Source organism: Trichophyton benhamiae, assembly GCF_000151125.1.
Source record: "Trichophyton benhamiae CBS 112371 chromosome Unknown contig00070.0, whole genome shotgun sequence".
Classification (NCBI taxonomy): Eukaryota; Fungi; Ascomycota; class Eurotiomycetes; order Onygenales; family Arthrodermataceae; genus Trichophyton; species Trichophyton benhamiae.
The window spans coordinates 198,404-219,859 of NW_003315101.1; the positions used below are offsets into that span (position 1 = coordinate 198,404).

At 48.5% G+C, this 21,456-nt stretch overlaps 9 protein-coding genes across 9 annotated transcripts; 5 read left to right on the plus strand and 4 right to left on the minus strand.

The window, feature by feature from the left end:
* Positions 1-382: 382 nt before the first annotated feature.
* ARB_00265 (uncharacterized protein) lies at positions 383-2,011 on the plus strand (the record flags this gene model as incomplete). The annotated part of the gene is made up of 5 exons (XM_003013401.1): positions 383-555; positions 612-890; positions 950-1,199; positions 1,255-1,568; positions 1,633-2,011. 5 exons carry the CDS (start codon positions 383-385, stop codon positions 2,009-2,011), a joined length of 1,395 nt encoding a protein of 464 aa, XP_003013447.1.
* A 761-nt stretch (positions 2,012-2,772) lies between these two features.
* Positions 2,773-4,629, minus strand: ARB_00266 (acyl-CoA dehydrogenase, putative; the record flags this gene model as incomplete). Its single annotated transcript, XM_003013402.1, has 1 exon — positions 2,773-4,629. The coding sequence occupies one exon, from the start codon at positions 4,627-4,629 to the stop codon at positions 2,773-2,775; it is 1,857 nt and encodes a 618-aa protein (XP_003013448.1).
* An 862-nt stretch (positions 4,630-5,491) lies between these two features.
* ARB_00267 (uncharacterized protein) lies at positions 5,492-7,369 on the plus strand (the record flags this gene model as incomplete). Its single annotated transcript, XM_003013403.1, has 1 exon — positions 5,492-7,369. One exon carries the CDS (start codon positions 5,492-5,494, stop codon positions 7,367-7,369), a length of 1,878 nt encoding a protein of 625 aa, XP_003013449.1.
* Positions 7,370-8,123: 754 nt separating this feature from the next.
* Positions 8,124-8,990, plus strand: ARB_00268 (uncharacterized protein; the record flags this gene model as incomplete). The annotated part of the gene is made up of 1 exon (XM_003013404.1): positions 8,124-8,990. One exon carries the CDS (start codon positions 8,124-8,126, stop codon positions 8,988-8,990), a length of 867 nt encoding a protein of 288 aa, XP_003013450.1.
* Positions 8,991-9,420: 430 nt separating this feature from the next.
* ARB_00269 (uncharacterized protein) lies at positions 9,421-12,542 on the minus strand (the record flags this gene model as incomplete). Its single annotated transcript, XM_003013405.1, has 2 exons — positions 9,421-12,356; positions 12,419-12,542. 2 exons carry the CDS (start codon positions 12,540-12,542, stop codon positions 9,421-9,423), a joined length of 3,060 nt encoding a protein of 1,019 aa, XP_003013451.1.
* A 488-nt stretch (positions 12,543-13,030) lies between these two features.
* ARB_00270 (uncharacterized protein) lies at positions 13,031-14,000 on the plus strand (the record flags this gene model as incomplete). Its single annotated transcript, XM_003013406.1, has 2 exons — positions 13,031-13,329; positions 13,391-14,000. The coding sequence occupies 2 exons, from the start codon at positions 13,031-13,033 to the stop codon at positions 13,998-14,000; spliced, it is 909 nt and encodes a 302-aa protein (XP_003013452.1).
* An 886-nt stretch (positions 14,001-14,886) lies between these two features.
* ARB_00271 (uncharacterized protein) lies at positions 14,887-15,820 on the minus strand (the record flags this gene model as incomplete). Its single annotated transcript, XM_003013407.1, has 4 exons — positions 14,887-15,073; positions 15,129-15,235; positions 15,305-15,474; positions 15,646-15,820. 4 exons carry the CDS (start codon positions 15,818-15,820, stop codon positions 14,887-14,889), a joined length of 639 nt encoding a protein of 212 aa, XP_003013453.1.
* An 829-nt stretch (positions 15,821-16,649) lies between these two features.
* ARB_00272 (cell polarity protein, putative) lies at positions 16,650-19,388 on the minus strand (the record flags this gene model as incomplete). Its single annotated transcript, XM_003013408.1, has 3 exons — positions 16,650-17,060; positions 17,135-18,301; positions 18,372-19,388. The coding sequence occupies 3 exons, from the start codon at positions 19,386-19,388 to the stop codon at positions 16,650-16,652; spliced, it is 2,595 nt and encodes an 864-aa protein (XP_003013454.1).
* An 827-nt stretch (positions 19,389-20,215) lies between these two features.
* Positions 20,216-20,641, plus strand: ARB_00273 (uncharacterized protein; the record flags this gene model as incomplete). The annotated part of the gene is made up of 1 exon (XM_003013409.1): positions 20,216-20,641. The coding sequence occupies one exon, from the start codon at positions 20,216-20,218 to the stop codon at positions 20,639-20,641; it is 426 nt and encodes a 141-aa protein (XP_003013455.1).
* Between the last annotated feature and the right edge of the window lie 815 nt (positions 20,642-21,456).

Sequence of the window (21,456 nt, forward strand, 5' to 3'; positions counted from 1 at the left end):
AACAATGCTAACCCATGGGCTCCCCTCACTTGTTGGAATTAGGCAGCCGTTCGTCAGTAGATGAGTCGAGCAGACCCCCTACCCCGGGAGGGGAGGAAGAGATCGTGGAGCCGGACCAGGGAAACAGTGAGTTTTTGGCCTAGTTTCTGCCGAAGATGTCTTGATTGTGGAAATAAATCAGGCATCCAGGCGATGAAATAGTTACGATGCTAATGTGCTATGCTATTCTCCCGCCGCGTGCAGTACTCTATCACATCATCTCTCAGCTGAGGCCTGGGGCCGATCTGAGCCGAGTTGTGCTTCCTACGTTTCTTCTGGAACCTCGATCAATGTTGGAGAGAATTACAAAGTACGCCTCCTGTGTCCTGCTCATTGTTAGACCATGGTGGTGGTGGCGGTGGTGGTGGATGTGGATTTGGTAGGCCCAATTGCTGACTTCTATAGCTTCATGGCTCATCCCGAGACATTATTACCAATGCCTGAGATTGACGACCCGCTCCAACGGTTCGTGTCCGTGGTTAAATTCTACCTTAGCGGATGGCATATCAAACCTCCGTAAGTCTCCAAATACTTTGACAATCAATTTACTCCTGCTGACAGATCGAAAACAGTGGTGTCAAGAAACCCCTTAATCCTATCCTGGGAGAAACATTCACAGGCTACTGGGAATATCCCGATGGCACCAAGGGCTATTACATTGCTGAACAAACGTCACACCACCCACCCAAATCAAGCTACTTTTTCATGGCACCGGAGCATAACATCAGAATCGACGGTACTTTGAAACCGAGAAGCAGATTCTTGGGCAATTCCGCGGCAAGTATGATGGAGGGAATCTCATACATGGAGTTCCTGAACCGAGGAAAGGAGAAAGGCCATGGCGAGCGATAGTAAGTGGCCTCTCCCCCTCCCAAATATAACCATAATATCTTCTAACTTCTCTTTTCAGCATTATAACCCAGCCAAACATGTATGCTCGTGGAATTCTCTTTGGAAAAATGAAATATGAGTTGGGAGACCACAGCTATGTCAAATGCCCAGAGAACCATTTTGTTGCGGACCTGGAATTCAAAACCAGGGGTTACTTCTCCGGGACATACAATGCCATTGGAGGCACCATCAAAAATGACGAAACCGGCGAGGTGTACTATGAATTGTCAGGTCTCTGGAACGGAGAAATGTTCATAAAGGATGTCACGGTATGTCGACTCGTATCAGATTAGACCAGTACGTCTTACTAAATTCCACGGACAGACTGGACAAAAGGAACTGCTCTTCAACGCCACACATGCAAAGCACACTCCCCCTCTAACTCGACCCCTTGAAGAACAATCGAGCCGCGAGTCACAAAAGCTTTGGTATAGCACCGTTCAGGCATTGCTAGAGAGGAACCAGGACCTTGCAACCGAAGAAAAGACTAAGATTGAAGACCGACAGCGAGAAGAAGCCGCTACTCGGGCTAACGAAAACATCGAATGGAGACCCAAGCTTTTCCGCGCCGTCCAAGGAGGCCCCGGAGGGTCTGAAGAAGGAAGAGAGAACCTTGACTGGATTATAAATGCTCACATGTAAGCAAATAATTCTGAACCAAACCCTTTCCTCTGTATCCGCGTGAGGCTAACATTATCTTAGTGATCCTCATAACCCTTCTAAGGCTGTAGAGCAAATTCTCGCATTTACTGCGATTCTCCCTGGCCAAAAAGTAAACCACGAACTTGATATTCCCCCACAAGCGCCAAAATCAGTAAAACCCAGCCAGGCTCAGGAATCACTTCTTGATCTTGACAGTAATGATGCTGCGCCAGGGAATGCACAGCACAAGCCCCAGCCTTCCGAGGATCTACTCGGGAATCCCGTTAAAAACCATAATGGAAGTAATAACCCCGCTGATGTAGGCACTGGCTCTGGCATGATGGCTCCTCTCCAGCCGAGTATGTCAACCAGCAATACAGCACAGCAGAAGCCCACTCCGAACCCCGGGATGGGTGGGCTTTTTGATGCGGAGCCTTGAGCGATACCCTCAACTTCCCCTCAACCCCCTGTTGCTGGCGATACAATACGTATCCTCCATCGCCCGCGCGATAACTCATTTCATCAAACTCAAAAGAATGAGTCTGACTGGCTTCTCCCTTTTCTGGGTTGGAATGGCAATGACATGTTCTGACCCTTCATCAGTACTCATACTTTCATCGATGGGTATACTCGATATCAGCGCACTGTTTCGTTACTCCGTTCAGACATGCATTTGACAAGTTTTTTTTTGGCTTCCGCTGGATGCGCATGATGCTGGTAACTAGGGTAAGGATGCCATTTTTGCATCCGAGAATCAATTTCCTTCTTCAACCTCAGAGAGCCGGTGTCATTTGCAACTGGATCAACTCGACTAACGACATCATATTGGGCCATTCTTCTCTCCATCTCTCACCTGTTTCCTTTTATATCTCTTGCATTCAGCATTTTCGAAACACCTCTAAGCATGGCTAGGGTATCCAAAAATTATTAAAGTGGAACGGAGATTACTTGGATGTAATCGGGAGTTTTTGATGGGCTGAGATTTCCCTTGATCTAGGGCAGATGGACATAAATAAACATATATTACAAACTAGATTATATATTTTGGGGAGTGACGGATATACTTGACATGGCATTAAGATGGTCCTCTTAGGTAAAACAATCTGAAGTCTTTGTCCATTCATTGTAAAGGCTATAAATCTTTCTTGGTTGAAACCCAAGAGATACGTATTTGCGTTGAAAAAGTGCAACGGGGGCAGTTTATAAACGAGCATCTCGCGGCCTTGCACTATCCCCATATACAATACGGCTGTCCCAGCCCACTTCATCTGTCCATGACGTTGGAGAAATGGCATCTCTGAGGATCCAACGTCTAGCAATCTCTTTAGCAACCCCATCACCATCTCTAGACGCATCTATGATAAGCAGACAACCGCATACAAGCCGCTCTAAATCTTTCAGGCATTTCCTGCCATACAGGTTGAGTTCTTCTCTATCCTTTGTTCGAACGTAGGATAAGAATTCGGCCCAGAGTTGCTGGAGAACAATCACCTCATCGGTGAATGAGTGTGTCCTGGCTACCCTTAGGCCATGGGCTACCCATTTATCCAGAGCATCCAAGCAGTCCGGGCCCTTGCTGCCTTTAACAACTCGCATTAAGTCATCTGCCATGACCTCCGTAGTTCCTTCCCAGATGCTGAGAACGCAAGTATCACGGAAAATCCTGGAAATATTCAGGATAGGGTCTTCATTTTCAAGATACCCAATCCCGCCGAGATTCTCCATACTTGCTCGCACCCCCTTAATAGCACGGAGCGCAGTTCTTGCCTTTGCCATAGGTGTGAGCAGCCGGAGCAATGCAAGGGTATGATTATTATCCCGAGGCAATATATTTGTTTGTGACGCCATGCAGGAAGAACTGCTGCTTCCCTCAGAGACACCAAGAAGGGCCACAATAAAAAATGTTAGATGCATGCTTGCTGCATATTTGACGTGGTCTCTTGCCAGTGTTCTCACGTATGACGGCGTGTCTTGAAGGAGCCTTCCACTTGTCACTCTTACTTTAGAATAAGCTCGACAGATAGCTAATGATCTCCCCCAATAGCTGACTGATGCGATGCAGTTTCCGGTCCTGGTGATGTTAAGAATAGTTGAGATTTCTTTCACCCCTTGGCCTTCTTTGCCGACAAGGTAGCCTCTCATCCCCTTTATCTCCAATTCCGCAGTAGGGAGTGCTTTTGTGCCAAACTTGTTTTTTAACCTCTGGATGCGAACTCCGTTTAGTTCGCTTTCCCGGGGATCTTTCCCTTTAACTTGCCTTCTTAATGGTGCATAAAAGGCACTGATGGAATGCTCTCCCGTTTTGGCCAGCATAATGGACATGTTTGCATCCGTGGCCGAGGAGAACCATTTAAACCCATCAAGTCGCCAGGGACCCAGTGGCATACCCTCGGAATCAACCCCGTCGTCCTCCTCCATCTCTTTAGGTGTAAGTTTGCGGGCTACAGTTTCTGTGCCGCGCACGTCACTTCCACCCGATCGCTCTGTCATCCACTGTCCGCTTGTCCAAGCGATAGACGGGTCCCGACTTGTAAGCCTTTTCAGCGCCTCAGCAAATATCCGGCCATTTTCACTGTCAAGGTGTCTGCTAAGCAGTTTTGCAGCACCATCGGTCATGCTACCTGGACATGTCACCATTGCCGAACTTGGGGTCCAAAGATGACTTTTGATGCCCTTGGACACTCGGGTATTCCACTGTGTACCGTGGCCAGTCAATCCCGGCTCAGGAGCGAGCCCCACGAGGCCTTCTCTAATATTGATGTCTTGAAGTGCACGCCATCCTTCTCCAGTAACCAGTGGATCCTGTTTATTCTCGATACCAAAAGTAGAGAGTGGTTTCAGGTATGGCTGATTACGTTCAGCCTCAGCAGCAAAATCAAGAACTGGCTTAGATATTACCAAGCTGGAAAATCGAGTAAGGTCTTTCTCCAGGCTCGGTGGCAGAGGGGACGGCAGGTGCAAAGACACGATCCGACGAAGCACTGCATCCTCCTGAATCTGGGGTTGAATTGACGGCTGGACTTGGAAAAACCCTTCCGTCGAGCTTGATGCTTTCATAGCTTCAAAATATGGCAATTTGATTTCAAAATAGGAGTTATCCTAGTAGTGACGATGTAGAGCTTCATTAACACGTCTTTGGGTCACCTTTGAAGTGAAAATTACCCCAGATACTTAATATGGGGTAAAGAACTATGTACCGAGGCGGCAGCTTAACCGGGAAAAGCTTGTGAATCGCCATGGTAACTAGTTGTAGTTACATTGGTTGGTCACTATGCCACAATATATATAACCATGTAGTATCGAAAGTGTGAGTCTGTAAAAAGGTTAGCGACCGTACCAGCAGGCACTCCCGATCATTAATGCTTTGCATATGGCCTTATGAAAAGGGGCTTCCACAGGTCGTTATAGAGTATGTTCCTCTGTGCCACGCGAGGGCTGATAAAACGGTTCCTGGGTCTCAGATACGGCTCCTGGGGCAAGATCCAACAACCAACCCCAGGAACAGGGCCCCTTTTCCCACTTCGCCAGCCAGTCAACAGCCTCCGGCACCTCTGAGCCTCTCCAAGTCTCAAAACCTGCCGGTCAGAGCTCTTTCATATAGCCATGTATTGTATATACACGTATATATTTTTGGCTCTTTTTCCTTTCTTTTCCTGAGACGTCGAGATAGAGTGGACGGCGAGAGAGGTCACATGCCCCTGCTCTCATTGGCCCAAAAATTCTCGAAATTCTTTTTTTGTGGCCGCTTGGGTGTTTCCTCTTATGCGGGTTTGTTTTGCGGCCATGAGCTCATTGCTCCCTCGCGGCTGATCGCGAGGTTGCTTCTCTCTCTATATAAGTCCATATACCTCTTCGAAAGCAGTTGGTTGCCAATTACCACCTCCATCCCTCTCTTCGCGTTTTTTGGAAGCTCCTAAACATGGCCCAGTCTCCCTCAGCAACTGGTTCAACAGATGTGCCAATTTCACCGCCTCCCCAGGCCAACGGAGTCTCCCATGCGCCGTCTGTGGCCTCTTCTACGGCTCAATCCGTGACCCCGAATGGCCATGAATTCGGAAACCAAAGCGAAGGCGCCGAATCGACGGCCAGAAGTTCGGTGCCGAGCAACCATGGGGCTGGCTTCGTCAACTCCAACCACGAAGATGACCATGAGATGGACTTTAAGAGCGGGTATAATGCCGTATCGAAGGAGGAACCAAAGGAATTTGTGAACACACACGCGGATGCGAAGCAGATGCCCGGTATCCCTGAAATATTGGAGATGCTGGCTACTATGGAACGGAAGTTTCAACAGATGGAAGCCAGGATGGACCAGCTAGTCCCACCACCCGTTGATGAGCCGCCGTCGATTTCGCAGATCCCTCGTTATGTCCACAACCCGGAGATTATTGATCGTAGCATCAATGCTGAGGTGCCCGTCGAGGACACAATCACTGCTTTCCGCTCCCGAGCGAGTCTGGTGGCTCGCGCCAAAGTCCTGCATATGGCGAAGAAATTTCCAGACTGGAAAGATCGCGTCTTCGAGCAGGCGAAAGCGGCAACCTGTCTGCCGATACTGGAGGATGGACAGGAGGTTTGCCCTCCCGATTCGCAAGTTCATCCAAAATTGTGGGAAGTTCAAAACGAATGGCTCTACGATTTTATGTACGAGTCTATCGGCCCACAGTTCAAGGATGAAATTTTCGAGCCGCCAAACCGATCAGCATACCTTCTCTGGAGGCAGATAGAATCATATTGTAGCTTAGTGAATGAAGATGACCGGCGATATCTCATTCAGAAGCTCATGACCATCAATGCCAAGAACGATTTTGACTACATTTCAACGTTCTACAGGTACTACTCCAAGATAAGGAAGCTGGGCTTTATTATACCGGATTGGATGGCTCAAGACTTGCTTTACCTGCGAGTCTCCGAGAGGGCAAGGGAGATGATCCAAAACGAGATCGATGCTGCCCGCAATGCAAAAGATGGGCCGTTGACGCTATCGGTCGATAAGATGGTTGCACGGGTTCTGAGACCAGCCTTATCACGAGGAGCGAACGAGGAGGAGCCTCAACCCGAACCTACTCCATCTGTAACCTCCTCTGTTGCCAATGGCCCTCGTTCTGCAGGCTCAAAGCCAGATAGTCTTAATGCATCAGGCTCTCAAGCTGACGCCGTCGATAAAAAGGGGAAGGTCACCTGCGGTTATTGCTCAATGCCTCATCATTCAGAGGATGGATGCTTCTACAAGTACCCAGAGAGGACCAGCCCTGCATGGCAGAAAGCTCACAAGAGCGGCATTGAATTCTTTAGGAAGAAAGCCGAAGGCCGAGAGCAGCCTGACTCGAAAGAGCTGCAGTCGGTCACCCAAGCTGTTAAAAAGATCCAGATCGCGCAAAAAACTCAGTCTGAAGCCGTGTCTGAATCGAAAACAAAAACTCCAGCCAAGCCCGAGTCAGTGGCTGGGTCAAAGATGGAGGCTAGACCTGAGCCCAGGCAAGAGCCAGTAAACACTCAACCACAGGTCAAGAGCCCGGAAATTTACAGTGAGAAGCTCTCATGCAACTATTGTGGCCAAAAGGGCCACTCCGCTAACGGCTGTCCCTTCCAATTCCCCGACCTGGAAACTGCCGATTGGCGCCAGAAAAATAAACACCTTATCGAGTTCCACGCCAGGAAAGATAAACTGCGAAAGAGAAAACTAGAACGTCTTAAAGCGAAGCAGGCCCTAGAAGGGAGTAAATCAGATACACCCTCCGCTCCCAATGCTCCCCGTCCTGTGTCTCCCGAAAACCTGTTGATTTTGGATTTGTGAGGCGGTTATATACATGATTGATAACCCTCCAATTATTTCGGTTGTTTTTATTTAAGAGCACAACGGGGCATACTATGCTGGGGCTTCTTTCACTTTAGCGATGAGGTAGCATCGGGGTTACTCCACTGGAATATATATATATATATATAATAAACGTGAAATATACCATCAATATGTAGTTCCCTCGAAATAGCTAAGTTCGGGGGAGTTGTCGTAGTGTAACTAGTAAATAAAAATAAATATATGCCAAAAAACCACGTTAAAATAGATATTCCCCTTCATTATATAAGCGGGTTGTATAATGGATCAATGCGAATCACGTGTTATTTCCATTACTAAGGTAAGGTATGGGTATCCTGGTATAAAAAGCTCGCTAAGTTGAATTTCCAACTTCAAGTCAACAACGCGACTCTTGCCAGCTTTGAATCGGAGGAAAACTACTTAGACGGCGAATATACGATGACAACGGGTACCAAACTGGAATATACATTCTAAGGTATGCTATCAAATCGTCAATTCCTAAATCCACTGCGCTGTTTATTATGATGATTCCCTTTATTGGAGCTGTCCTATATCTCTTGAGGATAACCTATTATACGCAACTTACTCTCTGATTATTATTTCAATCCATTATCCACTCTCATTTTTTGCCCTCTTTCGAATGGGCATTTGAGCGCTAGCTAACCTACTTGGCCATAATACAGCTTTTCTGGTATAAGAAGTACTCAGTGTTGAACTGTCATTCCTACTCAACATGGACGCAGGCACGCACCAGGCTATGACTATAAATCCTCCTCCGCCTCCACCACCCCCTCCACCTCCTGCGGAGCAGGCTGATATATCGTCGGCACCAAATGAAGGCACCGTGGTAAACAATTCAACCCCTCCTCATCCTGCATCAACATCCTTCAAACTCAAATTTTGCACGGTTTGTGCCGCAAATCAGAACCGATCCATGGAAGCACATAATCGTCTATCTGCACCTCCATCATCATACTCTGTCATCTCATTTGGCACGGGCTCCCTAGTTCGTCTGCCTGGGCCTTCTATCACACAACCAAACGTTTATAATTTTAATACCGTATCTTATTCGCAAATATATGATGAATTACAAGCGAAAGATCCAAGATTATACCGAAATAACGGAGTTCTTCCCATGCTAGAACGGAATAAGGGCGTAAAATGGGGTCCTGAACGATTTCAAGATTGGTGTCCCGGAATGCCTCGCTTAGAGCACGTATCCAGGGGGGATAAGGGTAGCCTTGGAACTGAAGGGGGTGTCGTCGATGTTATCATCACATGCGAAGAGCGATGCTGGGATGCTGTGGTGGAGGATCTCATGAACCGTGGCTCTCCTTTGAACAGGCCCGTTCACGTTTTCAACGTCGATATCAGAGATAACCATGAAGAAGCCTTGGTTGGAAGTAAGGGAATACTGGATTTGGCGAACAGACTTAATGAAGTGGCTGATGAGGAGCGGCGACTAAATGGACCCAATGGGTGGGATCAGGGCACTGGCGATGCCCGGAGAGGCTTCGACGAACGAGTCCCTGAAATACTTGCTAAATGGCAGGAGAAATGGCCCAACCTTCCCGCTTTGTGGACACTCTCTTGGTTTTGAGTTATTGATTCCCGTTTCGGAGTTTATTCACGGTGAACGGTGGACGGTGGACGGTGAACAGCGGCAACAATGCGGATTTAGTTTTATACGCCCATGGGAGCGTGGAGTCATGGATGGGATGGTATTGGTATCGAGTTTTCTAAGCAATAATAAGTGAGCCTCCGCGTGCTCTTTTCATTCAAATCTTCGGAGTATATCCTTAAACCCTTCTGTTTAATACTAGCAGCCTGGCAAGTCTAGCAAAATTTGCATTGGTAAAGAAGCCGTCTATGCACGTCTTGACTCCACAGTCCACTGAGTGAGTGAGGTACATAATTAGCCTACTTTAGTCTGACCACTGTTGTGGTGCCGAAGGCATTAACCATCCATCCCCAATGGCTTAGTAGCTATGGTTCTTCACTTAACTAGCCACTATCCACTATGATTACCATCAGCCCCCAGCCTTCTGTGGTCTTGTAGGATCTCGAGAATCTTTGAAGATTCCGCCGCCGAGTAACTTCTCTCTGCGTTCTTTATACCAATTCTCTAGCCAGGTTCTCCGTTGTGCTGAAGTCAAGCCTTCGACTGTAAGCGCAAATTCTGTCACATCGCGGAAACCATAACGAGCCGCCATGGTACAAAATTGACGCTTCATGACTTCTGGAGGAGGACGGTACTTAAACGTAGCAGACTGTCCATTCTTCCCACGAACTTGAATGCTAGCAGGCTTTCCTTCCCTAGATTCCGGTCTAAAGACTTGTTCTTCACCAATCTCCTCGCCATCATTAACTAACTCGGCACGACGGCTGAGCTGGGCTTCAATCTTGGAAGAACCAATAACCTCTGTGTTCTCATGGGTATATTCAACACCCGCGCCTGCGAGAATAGCTTGTATAGGGTCATGTTTGAGGATTGGAGCAAGCTTCTTGTTTTCTTCTGCAAGTCCTTCACCACGAACCAAAGCCGCGAGCTGGCTCATTGCGAGGTCATCATTTTCATCTGGTGTGGATAGGTTAAGCTTGTCATCTACCCCATCATAATCTCTTTGGCTTTGTTCTCTCTCCATCTCGAAATCGATTACCTGCACGCCAGCTTTGCTTTCAGCTATGTTAGTTTTGTTAACAATATCTCTTAAAACAACATTATTGTTCTGGTATTCGAAGAGATTTGCTAAACCAAAAATCTCTCCCTTCTGATCTTTCTTCTCTTGAACACCTTTGAAATAACGTCTTTCAGTGCTAGCATTGTAGCCGATGTTTGCCTGTTGCTGCTTGTATATTTGACGGGCATATACTATCTCTTCGATGGTGCCAGCAGAAACAAGTCTAAAGACTTCCACGTCCCTAAGTTGGCCAATCCGATACGCACGGTCTTGCGCCTGAAGATCATAAGCAGGGTTCCAATTCGGGTCAACAACAACGACCTTATTTGCAGAGGTTATGTTTAGCCCTACTCCGCCTGCTTTCGTGGATATAAGGAAAACGAATTGCCGGGGGTCCGAATTGAACGCGTTAACGATGTTTGACCTGTCTTCATAGCTCATCGAGCCATCCAAGTAGCTCACATTATAACTTGTGTGATTGAAGAGCATCTGAAGCATTTTAAGTAGCCTGACGTTATGGGAAAATACCAGGACTTTATCTCCGTTGGCGTGCCACCATTTCAGAAGCTTCTTCAAGACTTTCCACTTTCCACAGAATTCGGGATTTGAGTAGTTCATGATTGATCCCCGGGTGCGGTATAGTTCCCTCCATTGATCTGGGACAGCAACTTGCAACATTTCCAAGTCTTTTGCTTGCTTGTCTTTCGGGTCCATTGGCTGTGGTATTAGAATCGCAAGATGGTTGCTGATCTTCTGGAGGTTTGAAATAGCAGGAAAGACATAGCTCTGCCATTTACCTCCTTGGGGTAAAAACATCCGACAGCACCATCCCGCTTTCTTCCCAGACCCACAGCTGCAGTAGTCAGATGAGTTCTTGATATAATCAACTATGTCGCTATCCAGAAAATTCTCATATGCGTCTGACTGTGTTTCGGTAAGGGGGCAAAAGACAACCCGATCACTCTTTTTTGGCAACTGGTCCGCAATAAGCGACTTCATGCGCCTTAAGAAGAATGCAGGGAGAAGGTTCTTCACCAATTTCCGTGCCGTCTTCCTCGCTCGGCTCAGCTGATATATTGTAGCATCATGGGATTGTCCTACTTTTAACGGTTCACATATTGTGGACTTCCAGGTAGAGATAGGTCCAAATTGCCCAGGGTTCGTCCAGTTCAGTAAGGTCCATAGTTCTTCATATTTATTCTGTATGGCAGTTCCAGTTAGTCCAATCCTACACAAGGCATTTAACTCATTCATAGCCTTCGCAGTTTCTGACTTCCGGTCCTTTATTATGTGACATTCATCCGCGATCACACAATCCCACTCCACCATGTTAACTGCGCTTCGATTCAAGCGGTATGTGGTGTATGTGGTGATAAGGATCTCCGCTCTCCCAGATGCGGCAGATTTGAGAGCAGCATCCTTGGAGTCGCCATGATATACATCCACATGCCACCAACCCCATCGATCAAACTCGTCTCTCCAATTTTGAATAAGTGTTCCAGGGCAAACAATTAGAGTCCTAGGATACCAGGCACATTCTCCTTTTCGCCTCATCTTTCGCATTCGTTTGGCATCCCTCTCATCGCCAGTTTTACCGTATGCAGCGGTAAGAAACGCGATGACTTGGACAGTCTTGCCTAGGCCCATATCATCACCAAGAATGCCACCTTTCTGATAAACGAATAACTCATGGAGAAATCCGACACCTTCAACTTGGTAATTCCGGAGCCATTGAGCAATCGGAGCAGGTATCAAGCCTAAAGAATATGGCAATTGGACATCCTCATACTTACGTGACGGCTTCACATGCGAAAACGAAGGCTTTTCTATCAGCGAATCGAGTTGTTCGTCATCTGAGAACTGCACATCATCAAAATTGGGCGGTAGCTTTAATCCGGCTTCAACAAGTTGTTCTCTCCTTTTGTCAAAGGCAGTCCGGCGTCTTTTCAAGTAGTCAGGGAGGGTATCTTCCATCATGTCATCGTCAGAACTGAGGTCACCATATTCTCGCGGCAGGCGAGCTGGTTTGCGGCTTTCAATTCCGGTACCACGACGGCCAACGATAGAGTCCCTTTGGATTTTTCGGCGTTTGCGCATTTGTGCAGCTGATCTTTTACGCTGGACAGTCTTACGATTCTTAAACTCCTTGTACACAGCCTCGCCATTGTTGAACTCATCGTCACTCCCTTCACTTGCGGTCTTTGACAGATCGATGAAGTTGTTCTCTCTACCAGGTGTTACAGGGGACTCCAGTAATGGTCTCTGTCGTTTTTGCGGCTTGTCATCTTAAACCCGTTATTATTAGTTTCATTCAAATAGCATCTACATGCACGGTAGCATCACGTACTAGAGAGTTGCACAGGGCTACGCCGCTTTGTCGGCACTCTAGCGACACTTGGGTATCCCAGATCATCATCATCACTATCTTCCGTGGTCGCGTCAGTGTCCTGCAGTTCCCAGTGAGTCGGCATCTTCTAGTCATGAATTTAGTCGTCTATTTCAAATGGAGGCTTGATCAATCTCGAACGAGATGAGGTGACGCGGAAACGACTCGTAGTCACGTGAAATTAGCCGCCTAATTGCCTCCAGGCGCCGATACCACGACACATGGAAACTTCATGATGCAATGCATAGAGTAACGAGCTGATCGCGGCTAAAAATAAGTAAGATATGAGATACGTGCCCGGCGATTGATATACAGAATACAATTGACCTTTTTCTTTTGACTAAATTGATACCTGGGCTTGGTCCGTTAACTAGAGCCAACGCTTGGCTTATGTAACTAATCTGTCGCTTGGCATAATTTTCACCAAAAAAGGCAAATTACTGAGCTTCAGATAAAAAAACATCGAAGCCCTTTAAATTCGAATAACTCCCCCATACCACAAAATATAGACATTTCAGCTAATCCTACTGTTTGATACATGCGATTCTCCCTCTGTGTCTCCGGTTTGATAAAATGCCTCTTGACACGTCCACAACCTATCGTCTCACACGATTGCGACTAGACGGACGACGATGGAATGAACTACGACTTCTTCAGGCCCAAATATCTACCAATCCAGCAAGCTCTGGCTCCTCGTACCTATCAATGGGTAATACTGCGGTTCTTTGTACTGTACATGGGCCCGCGGAGGGTAAACGCTCAGAAACAGCTGGCGCAGCTGGCGCAGTAATAAATGTTGTTGTCAATCTAGCTGGATTTGCGAATGTGGACAGGAAAAAGAAGAGTGCTGCTGGCAGTGGCGGAGGTGACAGGTATGTCATTTCTATGTCTCCTACTTTGTATATTAGCGGTTGACTAATGGGTGATTAACAGGCAAGCCACAACGGAGCTAGCTACCTTGCTCCGGGATGCCTTTCAACCACATATACACGCCCATCTCTACCCCCGCAGTACAATTTCGGTTCATGTATCGGTCCTTTCCTCTGACGGTTCCCTATTCGCTGCGTGTCTGAATGCATGTACCCTCGCCCTGGTTGACGCCGGTATTCCTATGCCCGGGCTGCTGTGTGCCTGCACAGTAGGAATGAGCGGCCGTGCATCTACTCCAGCAGTAACAGCTGAATCCGCACAGATAGGAGGAATAAACGAGAGCCTCGATCCTCTGCTAGACATCTCTGCTCCTGAAGAAGTCGAGTTGCCGTATATGACGGTCGCCAATACAAATCCTATGCCAGACATAACTGTTCCAAAGGACGAAGAAGATGAGGAAGATGATGATTATGATGCCGAAAACGAGAATCAGATGCTATCAATTGTGCATATGGATTCGGGAGTGCATGTGTCGTATCTCGAGACCATGTTTGCGGTTGGGATCGACGGGTGCAAGCAAACAAGGGAAATATTAAACGGGGTACTGAAGGCAGCGGGGAAAAGAGTTTTGATGGGAGAAGCTGCATCCGGCCCAGACTATGACGATGAGTGAGGAACTTGAGTGCTGGCAGTACTTATTTAGTCCACATCGAGAGATGCCCGAAGACTTCCGGGTCTTGTACAGCCGAGGGTGCAACAGGCATATGATGACTAGTCCATCATGCATGGCCTCTGTTGTAAAGTCAATGACGATCCCAGGGATTTCTATCTCCGTGATGCGGAGTTTGCTCAGAACTCGCCGCTGTGGGTTTTGGGCTTCCCCATTTGAACGCAAACAAGTGCCGGTGCAATGCTCATACTCAAAGGAATAGACGTATGGCCATTTTACATGTCATGCTGCATCACCGGATATCATAAGGAATGAGGTCAAATTAGAATGCATCTATTGGGGAAATCACGGCGTTGGAGGGATGTTTTCTTTTTCGCTTCTTCGAGTGCAGAAGAAACTCAAGTGGCAAACGTTCATCCATAAGTCTAACCCCACCATCTACTATCTTGATGCAATGAAGAAAACTACGAAAGAAAAACAAGGAAGTAGCAGAGATGCGAAATTGTACAATTGAGAGCGAGTAGTGCCCCTCTTTAATTTGTAGCTATGCAATGTAAAATGCCGAATGATTATGTGCTTTGTCTTCGTACTGAAACAGCCGCCTTGATATGTTGCAATCCAGAAAGAATAGGTATGGCAATTAGCTTCTTGACAGAGAAAAAGAAAGGTGATCTGGTTGTCCTTTCCAGCTACTTCCCACCACAGTTGTCCTATCCCTTCAAGCCATACTACCTGTTCATAGCAGAGAGATGAAAAGTAGAGATAAACAAGGACCACAACGGTAAGAAAGAATCACAAGGGATAGAGGATCAAGCCATAACGATTTCTTTTCTCATCAAAAGGCCAAGGCTGTGTCTATTCGGGCGAAAAGAAAACGGCTCGCAGTTGTTTACAAGACACCGCAGCCCTTAATGCAGGGCTTGTGGCTGGTCTTGACGGCACCGGAAGCACTGCCGCAGGCCTCGAGACACTTGACGATCTCCATAGACTTGTCGTCAGCGACCTCGCCGAAGACAACGTGCTTTCCATCAAGCCAGGAGGTGACAACGGTGGTGATGAAGAATTGAGAGCCGTTGCTGAAGTTGAGAACGGGTCAGTAACGTGATTGCAAGTATGGAAATGGAGACTCACGTGTTGGGGCCGGCGTTGGCCATGGACAAGAGACCAGGGCGGTCGTGCTTGCGGTTGAAGTTCTCATCGGCGAACTTCTCACCGTAGATGGACTTTCCACCGGTTCCCTGCATACAACTCAGCGTTAGCTACTCAGTCACCGGACTATAAAGACAATAAAATGACAAGAGACATACGTTTCCACGGGTGAAGTCACCGCCCTGGATCATGAAGCCTGGGATGATACGGTGGAAACCAGAGCCAGAGTATCCGAAACCCTTCTCGCCGGTGCAGAGGGCCCTAAAGTTGGCAGCGGTCTTTGGCACAACATCATCATAGAGTCTGAAGTTGATGCGGCCGCTCTGAACTATAGGGAGCAGAAAAAACATTAATGTCAGCGTGCTGTATCGTGTATAGCTTTGTCTGCTGCCCAATTGATGTAATATCACCGCCTGGGAGTCCCTTTGATGTAGTGGGAGTAAACAAAACACAGGAAAGAGGGGCAGAGAGCGGGACAACAACAGCAGCAGCAACATACCAGAGTTGTTCTTGTCGGTGTACTCGACGTCAAAGTAAACGTTAGACATGATGGGCGAAGTCTTGTGAAACGACCTGGATAGCTTTGGTTGAGATGCGATGGATTGGAGAGTGTGAGGACGACGGATGGAAGCGAGCAAGAAGGAAGAAGAAGAAGAAGGACGAGCAAAGGCCATGATGGCGGCGACGGGTGGCAGAAAAACAGAGGTGGGGTGGGGGGGCGGGCGGGATGGAGGGGTGTTTGCACTGTTTGCTTTTGATGATATAATACAAAGATGAATAAGAAATTAGTAATACAAAGTCTCTGACTAAGAAGTTTGAATGGAAGAGAAAGGTCGCTCTTTCCTTCCGCTTCTCTGCTCCTTCCTTCTCTTTATACTATCAGGTCATGTGACTCAGGGGCGCGGGAGACCCACACGGGAGGCCAGGCCCAAAGAGGAAACGAGGCCAACGAAAGGGAAAAAAACTCTTCTGCATGTTTCGATAGCTCATACGTACAGAGGACGGGCTAGGCAGTTCATTATTATTGAAAGAGCCGAAAGTGATGCAGAGAGAGCAGATAAAGAGGTAGGTAGCATGATTGCCCATAACTGACATTAAATAATAGTCGGATATACGAAATATCTATCTATCGAGAGAGAATAAAAGTACATCCATCCGATCTCGTCACCGTTGCCCGTAAAAGTCTCCGCTGGGGATAAAATAATAAAAAATAATAAAAATAACAAGGGAATATAAGAGCGATTGCAACTGGTGGCTCCGAAAGAGAGAACCGAACATGAACTTAAGAGCTGGATCCCAGAAGAAGCTTTGCAAGAGAGAAAATAAATCTGTGGCCAATGAAAAAAAGCAGGTCATTCCGCTGGATAAGTAAGAAGCAAAGTAAATAAAGAAGTAAGTCTGTAAGGTGGTGAGATGAGAAGCATATCAATAGGAAGGATAGAAGAGCAAGATGAAAGTGAATGGGTAGGTTGGAAGTAGTAGGCAATTGAGTGAATAAATCGGTTAACGGAAGTCATCTTCCTCGTTGTTCTGGCTAGCATATTCGATCTGATCGATGCGCTGGACTAGCTCCTTCGTCTCCCGGGCAATTTGGAAGGCGATGGGTGGGAGTTTGCTGTTCAATTCACGAATCTCGGTTCCGTCAGTGAGGTTGCTAGCTTCAGCGCCGATGTCGAGCAAATTATCGCGATGCCGTGCCAGGATCTCAATGACAGGGACTGCTCTGTCACGTAACGCTGGGTTGGCGTCAGGTTTAGCCATGGCTGTTTCTGTAGACGTGACGACCTTCTCGACTGCGTCTGCAATGGTGTTGATGTGCAATTGGATGGCGGAGATGGAGTCCTCCCCGCGGATACTAGCCACGAGGGATTGTATGGAGTGAACCAGAGAGCTGGTCTGATCTTCAAGGTGGAGCTATACAAGGTTGCGTTAGATATGGTCAAGACTGGCCTCTAGTGTTATATAGAGTATGAATTGGTGTAACTTACCCGAAGCTCTTCTAGGTCTTTATCAGGAGATAGCCCCGGATAGCCATGCTTAGCGCCCGAAAGTCTATTTCGTGACATTGAATGGGAGTTTGTTCTTGACCGTAGAGATGGCGGAGAGCTGATGGCGCTGTAGATGGATTCATTGCCGCTGAACCTCGTCAGGCTGGGAGCTACACTGAAATATCCCGGCGACTGCATGGGAGGAAGTTGGTCTTCCTCTCCTTCATCAGCAAGCTCGTCCTCTGGTGTAGGTCTGATCTTCACCTTGCGAACGAGCTCGACAACAGCAGCAGTCAGGTGGGATGCAGCTGCATCTAGTAGAGAGACAGGAGACAGGCCATTGGAGTTTCCAAAGTTTTTCGAAGCCGTGATCAGATTGTTCGCTGTGGCTGACACCTGTGCTTTGGCTCGAGCACGGATTTTCGTCAGCTCGTCATCGGTAGCTGTGTTAACATTGACGGCACTGTCGATATCTTGCGTTATATACCGAACAGCAAGTACAACCCCTTTCATCTGGCCCAGCACGAGGGACGGCTCGTCTGAACGCGCAATGCGCAACAGCTCATCGATGGCCATCTGGAACTTAGTGATATGTACGTCTTTAACCAGTCCGTCCGGCTGGGTCAGCGCGTTGTCTTTAGCTATGGTGTTCGTGTCTTGAATGTTATCAGGTAGCCCGATAGACGAGGATCGTAAATGCCGCAACTGCGTTTTTGATTTTGCATAGCGGTTCTTCCAGTGCTTGACCTCTGCTTCCAGTCGATGTACGTCCCGTATAAGACGCTCTTCGCGGTCCCAGTTCGAGTTGTGACCGTCAGACAGCGCTCGCATTTCCTGTAAGAAGGCTGATGCTTGTTGTCGTACTTGCTCAGTGACCTCCTGTTGATGCTTGAACTTCGCTTTGAGGGATTCGTGCTCTCGGTCGAGATCTTCAAACCGGCTTTTCCAGTCATCATCACCGTCATGGGATCTGTTACCACCAGCAGTTCCATCGACAGAATGTTGCTCCTGGCGGAGCTTCTCTAGTTCCATCTCTGCGTCCTTCTGCCGATCCCGGGCCTCCTCGAGCTGAGAGAGGACCGCATTGTTCAGGTTATGCGTGTTAGACAGCTGCTCTTCGAGTTCACGCTTCATTTCTTCATATTCTGCCTTTTCCGCCTTCCAGCTCTAAGAATTCCATTAGCCAATCTACTCACATAGAAGAGTTGGAAAAAAAAAAAAAAAAAAAAAAACCTACGCTTGAGCTATCATTGGATTTTCTGAGAGTGTTGACTTCTTCTTCCTTCTCTTTATGCATCAATTCCAGCTCTTCTACTTTCTTTTGCAGCTCCGATACTTGGGCCTCGGCGTCAGCAAGTTTCTTGTCACGTTCTGCACTTCCTGCGCCAGCCATCATGTCCCTTCTGTGGTCAAGCACTTTATCCAGCGCAAAGGCATCGCTTCGTCGATCATCGTCATCGTCCGCGTCGTCGTCTTCCACCATTGTACTCTTATTGGGCACAACCGTGTTATTCTGAAAGGACTTTTGATAGGGTGCGTTGTCTGGCATGCCCTCGCTATTTATTCCCAGTCCCGTCGCAGAAATAGCTCCGAGAGAGCCTTGTCGAGGGGGAAACCGGTTACCTGGTCCGGGACCAGAATGGTATCCAGGGCCTCTCGGGCCCGGCGGAGGGCCGCGAGAGCCGTTTGGTGTACCCGGGTATCCGTATCCTTGCCCATTGGAGTCGGGTCGTGGGCCGCCAAAGCGCCCACCCATACTAGGTGCAGGACTAGCCCTCCTGTTCATCTCTGGCCCAGCAAAATGTGGGAACCTTCTCTCTAGCTCGCAGAAAACGTCTGTTGCCAGGTCTTTGAACCGCTGGTCCTGCAGGGAGGACAACTTTTGGCGTGCCTGGTTTCGTTTCTTGTGATATTCCTGCCGGGGAAGTAGGTGAGGAGGAACCTCTGGCCGTGGAGGCCCCGGGCGAGAAGCAGCAACGACAGCTTGCCGTCTGAGCAGTTCATCGTAGACGTCGGTACTCAGCTCCAGGAACAAGACAGGTGATAGCCGTAGAAGCTTGTCTCGAGCTCTGTTTGACCGTATATTTGATTCCTCTCTTGAAGGGCCTTGGAGATACCTTCTAAGCACAATGTAATGCTGAGACAGCATATCCTCCATCCTCTGTCTCCTGGCGTTGCTCTGGTCCGAGAGGGTGCCATCGCTCACTCTGGACGGAGAGGTGACTGAGCTTGGAGGCGAAGCCTTCTGTGACATCCTTCCTGACGGCGGCAGCGTGAGGCTGTTGGACGAGACTGATGTAGTGTCTGAAGGGCCATTATGAGAGGAATGAGCAGCGCCAGACTGCGACGGAGTAGGGAATCCACGGACTGAATTGGGCGAAGGAAGTGAATACTGATTTATTCCTGACCATTCGCTCCCGTCCGTCGAAACGGGAGACATGACGGTGGCTTCCGAACGGCGAAGTGCAGGACTATTCATGAACACTGTCCGCCAGCCGTCTACCGGTCACACATAGAACGTGGTAGCAAAGGTGAAAAAAATAAGAAAAAAAAAAAAGAACAAGGTAATTAAATCAAGGACAACACACAAGACAGGTTGCCCGAGCCGTTCAACGGTGTCCGGAAGCCTGGCAGACAGAGCGAAGGGAGGCGAAAGACGCCGCCGGGCGAGATATCAACTGCCTGGCTGGCTCCGAGCGCAAAGCGTCCCAGATGCTCAGCGGCAATTCTCCAGCCCGCCACAACCAGTATCGCAGCACGATATAATAGTAAGAGTAATTCTGATCGAAAGGAGCGTCGGTTTCCGTGGCTTCTCTGGGCGGATGAACGAGTATGGTCCTGCAATCTAAGCTCGACGTCGTCGTCGTCGTCGTCGTCGTTCGTTAGCCAGCGGAAATTTGGTGAGGACGGCAACGGGAGAAAAACAGAGCAGCAGAGGCGACTGGCATGACAGTCAAGGTAGGACAGGAGCAGAGAGATACCGTATGAGAAACCGGGAAACAGCTGGCCTTGTGCTCTGTCTGGTTTGCAGCAGGACTGGACGCTCGCAGCGACGCAGGGAAGAAAGACGAGGCGCACTCGATGGGCCGGCGGTTAAGGGAGAGACGGCGACGGCGAGCTCAGGACGAGGAGGACGACAGGCGAAAAGCAAAGCAAAGCAACAAGAAGAAGAAGACGGAGAAGAAGGAGAAGAAGAAGACGACGACGACGGGTCGGTCAATCGCAGGGAGATGCAAGGCACCGCATCGCCGCTGGTTTCTTTTCTTTTCTCTTCTTCTTCTCCTGATTTCAAGGAGGCGACGGGGACTGCAGTACTTGGACTTTTTTGACTGCGCGATCCCTGGCTCTTTTTTTTTTTTTTTTCCTTTTTTTCCTTTTTTTTTTTTTTTTTTACTCTTTTCGCCGGCTTCTTCGTCTCTTCCTCGCCAATCAAGGCCAGCAGGACTTCCCGCTTCCAAGAATAGCCGCAGCCACCAGATCGATCGCAGGGCCAGACGAGATGCATAAAGGGATACATATATATATCTAGGGCTCACTCGCTGTCTACTGATTGCCTGTCTGTCTGTCTGTATACCGGGCTGCAGGCTGGCCTATGATCCCTACCGCAGGATATGCATGAGAGGACAAAGGCGGCTCTGATGGCTACAGAAAGGCATACCAAGCAGCGATTGCTAATCGACTGCACAGGCGTTCAAAGGACGTCTTCAGGGCAAAAAGATACGGGAGAAAGAGCTTGGGGGGACCCGCAGGGACATGAGACAGGTCATGCATTCCCGGCGTGGTCGATGTATCGATCTTGTTTCTTAGATCCCTGATGCTGCCTGCATTCTGGATCTATCAATAACAAGACGCACTGGACAGCCGGCCAGACAAGCCTTGACAACTCATCACGGAGGCAAGGAGGCCAGCGAGGTCCATTTATGAGACGACGCCCCCGTGTGCGGAGTAGCTCATGCCCTGTCTTGCACCGAGAGCGGATCGGTTACTGTCATGCTTGTTGACTTGCTGAGGCCGTCAACCCAAGCAAAAAAGGGGGGGGGGGACAACCCCAGACTCCCAGCACCAACAAGCCTCCTAAGGGGTCAAGGATAATCGATTTTCCAGGCTGCAGACCCATGGGACTGGAGTATACTGGACCTGGACTCGTTGAAGAGCCCAGTCCAGCCCTCAAGATGGGGTCCGTGGCTGCGGAGGGGTGGCATGGATGCTATATGCTGCTGCACAAACCGCTTTAGCTCGCTTTCCAGAAGACACAGAGAGACAGAGACAAGAGACACAGCTTACCAGAGTGGGCTGTTCGAGACAAAACCACAGACTACGTT